The sequence below is a fragment of the Mastomys coucha genome, unplaced genomic scaffold (genome assembly GCF_008632895.1).
Source record: "Mastomys coucha isolate ucsf_1 unplaced genomic scaffold, UCSF_Mcou_1 pScaffold4, whole genome shotgun sequence".
NCBI lineage: Eukaryota > Metazoa > Chordata > Mammalia > Rodentia > Muridae > Mastomys > Mastomys coucha.
The window spans coordinates 54,822,258-54,824,646 of record NW_022196910.1 but is presented as its reverse complement, the minus strand read 5'-3'; the positions used below and the strand labels follow the sequence as shown (position 1 = coordinate 54,824,646).

The window sequence follows — 2,389 nt, the reverse complement described above, 5'->3', positions numbered from 1 at the left end:
TTCACTGGGGCACACATTGTATCAAAGGGATGGGAGTCAGGGAGGATTCTGGGATGCATAGAGAGTGCTGTCTTCTCAAAAACAGGTAAACTGGGAACAAGACTGACCCAGGGGCAAGCAAGATGTTAGGAACTTTGTGTTGGGAAAGGATTTGGAATAGAGCAGAGACAGAACAATGAGAAACTTAAGGTCAGACCAAGTGCCAAGCTGAGAATCTAGATTTTGGAATCTTGCTGCTCTGATTGTCTGCCATGACCTCCCCTGAGGGTCTTGGAAGGAAGGTTGAATTAAGAGGGCAGGGTGCTGAGAAAGAAATGTCTCTTTCTGCCCTCTAGTGGTGAAGAGTGGTTTCTGCAGGTGGTCCCCCAGAGCTGGGGCTCTCAGAGGCCCTATCCAGTCCAGTGCCATCTCCTATCTAAGCTCAGGGCTCACACATGGTGTGAGCAGTTAGAGGTCCAGGAGATGGGTAGAAGAAACTGTCCAAGGGGAAGCCAAAAAAAGAAGTTTGAGGGTGACAGGAACCTAGCTTCGTCAGCAAGGCTCATGCCTGAAGTGTCCTTATGTTGCAGGTGTGGGTTCTTTTCTCCTGTACTCTGTACACGAGGGAATCCGGGGGATCCCACTAGATCCCAACGACAAATCAGATGCCCTGGTCCCAGTGTCGGGAACTTCACTGGCTGTTGGAATCGACTTCCATGCTGGTGAGCTATTGGCCTGGGGATTAGTCAACATGGCCCGATAGCATATGGGGGTGATACCTTAAAGTCCTAGAAGGGCCACCTGTACCCACTGTAGCAGCTGCCTCACCTTCCTGCTTCCTCCCCACTTCCAAGAAAGCACCCGGCACCTCCAGCCCCCACTCAGGGCTATCCTGACCCTCCACCTCCAGCCCCCACTCAGGGCTATCCTGACCCTCCATCTGGTTTGCCCCCCTTGCCTGCATTAAGGGGATTTCTCATGTCTGCCCCCTCTGCTTCCAGAAAATGACACTATCTACTGGGTGGATATGGGTTTAAGTACCATCAGCAGGGCCAAGCGTGACCAGACATGGCGAGAGGATGTGGTGACCAACGGCATCGGCCGTGTGGAGGGCATCGCGGTGGACTGGATCGCAGGTGAATGGTAGAAGGAAAATAGGCATTGGGGGAAAGGCACAGGCCCTGGGGACATGAGGTCTGTGAAGGCATGGGCAGGAGCCAATGGCGGCTCCAGGGAAAACTTGTACGGAAGGGGATCAATTACAAGGCTCTCTACCAATCTCCCTGAATCCCACCAACTCCTTCCTCAGGCAACATCTACTGGACAGACCAGGGCTTTGATGTCATCGAGGTTGCCCGGCTCAATGGCTCTTTCCGTTATGTGGTCATTTCCCAGGGTCTGGACAAGCCTCGGGCCATCACTGTCCACCCAGAGAAAGGGTAAGGAGCTAGGAAGCTGGCTTAGATCTCTGGACCACCATCTATTTTGGCAAACCCCGACTTCTGCATGGGATGGGCTCTCACCCCCACTTGCATCCCTACCCACAGGTACTTGTTCTGGACTGAGTGGGGCCATTACCCACGTATTGAGCGGTCTCGCCTTGATGGCACGGAGAGAGTGGTGCTGGTTAATGTCAGCATCAGCTGGCCCAATGGCATCTCAGTAGACTATCAGGTATGGACATACCCTGGAGCTGATAGAGGAGATGTGCCTTTCCCTGTCAGTTTCCCTGTGGTTAATTGACAGGGTTAGACATGGACCAGGGAGAGTGGTGGTATCTTCTAACCCATTCATCACCTAGAATAGTAATCTGCCCTAGGATGATTGAGGGTGGTCATGAAGAAGTAGAGTATAAGAAAGCTGCGTGTGGTAGCATATGCTTAACACTCAAGAGGCTGAGACAGAATCACTTCAAGTTTGAGACCAGCTTGGACTATCTAATAAGATCTTATCTCAAAAACTTAAGATACATACATACATACATACATACATACAAGATATTCCATGACAAAACAAAATTTACACAATATCTCTCCACAAATCCAGCCCAACAAAAGATAATAGATGGAAAACATAAGGAACAAAACTACACCCTAGAAGAAGCAAGAAAGTAATCTTTCAACAAATCCACACAAACCTAGTTCCACCTCTTACAACAAAAACAACAGGAAGTGACAATTAACTTTTCTTAATATGAAAATTAATATTACCAATATACCTAATCAATTGAAATCCAAAAATATGAGGAATTAGAAATTTGTTGATTGTCATCCAGTGGTCTCTCTAATTTGGTAATTGGAGAAATAAGTCCAACATTGTACAATCTATATACACTGTCATCTTGTTTGTATGTGACAGTGTCTGGCTGTGTACAACATAAGGGTCTTGAAATCTTGCTTCTCCTATCTCA

General features: G+C 48.2%; 1 protein-coding gene across 2 annotated transcripts in view; it reads left to right on the top strand.

Moving 5' to 3' along the window:
• Positions 1-2,389, top strand: part of Lrp1 (LDL receptor related protein 1) — an 86,103-nt gene that overhangs the window by 52,565 nt on the left and 31,149 nt on the right. For both annotated transcript variants that reach the window (XM_031350234.1, XM_031350233.1), the window contains 4 exons: positions 570-701; positions 981-1,115; positions 1,289-1,418; positions 1,527-1,653. In XM_031350234.1, the coding sequence (XP_031206094.1) occupies positions 570-701; positions 981-1,115; positions 1,289-1,418; positions 1,527-1,653 (524 nt within the window). The remainder of the gene's footprint in view (positions 1-569; positions 702-980; positions 1,116-1,288; positions 1,419-1,526; positions 1,654-2,389) is intronic.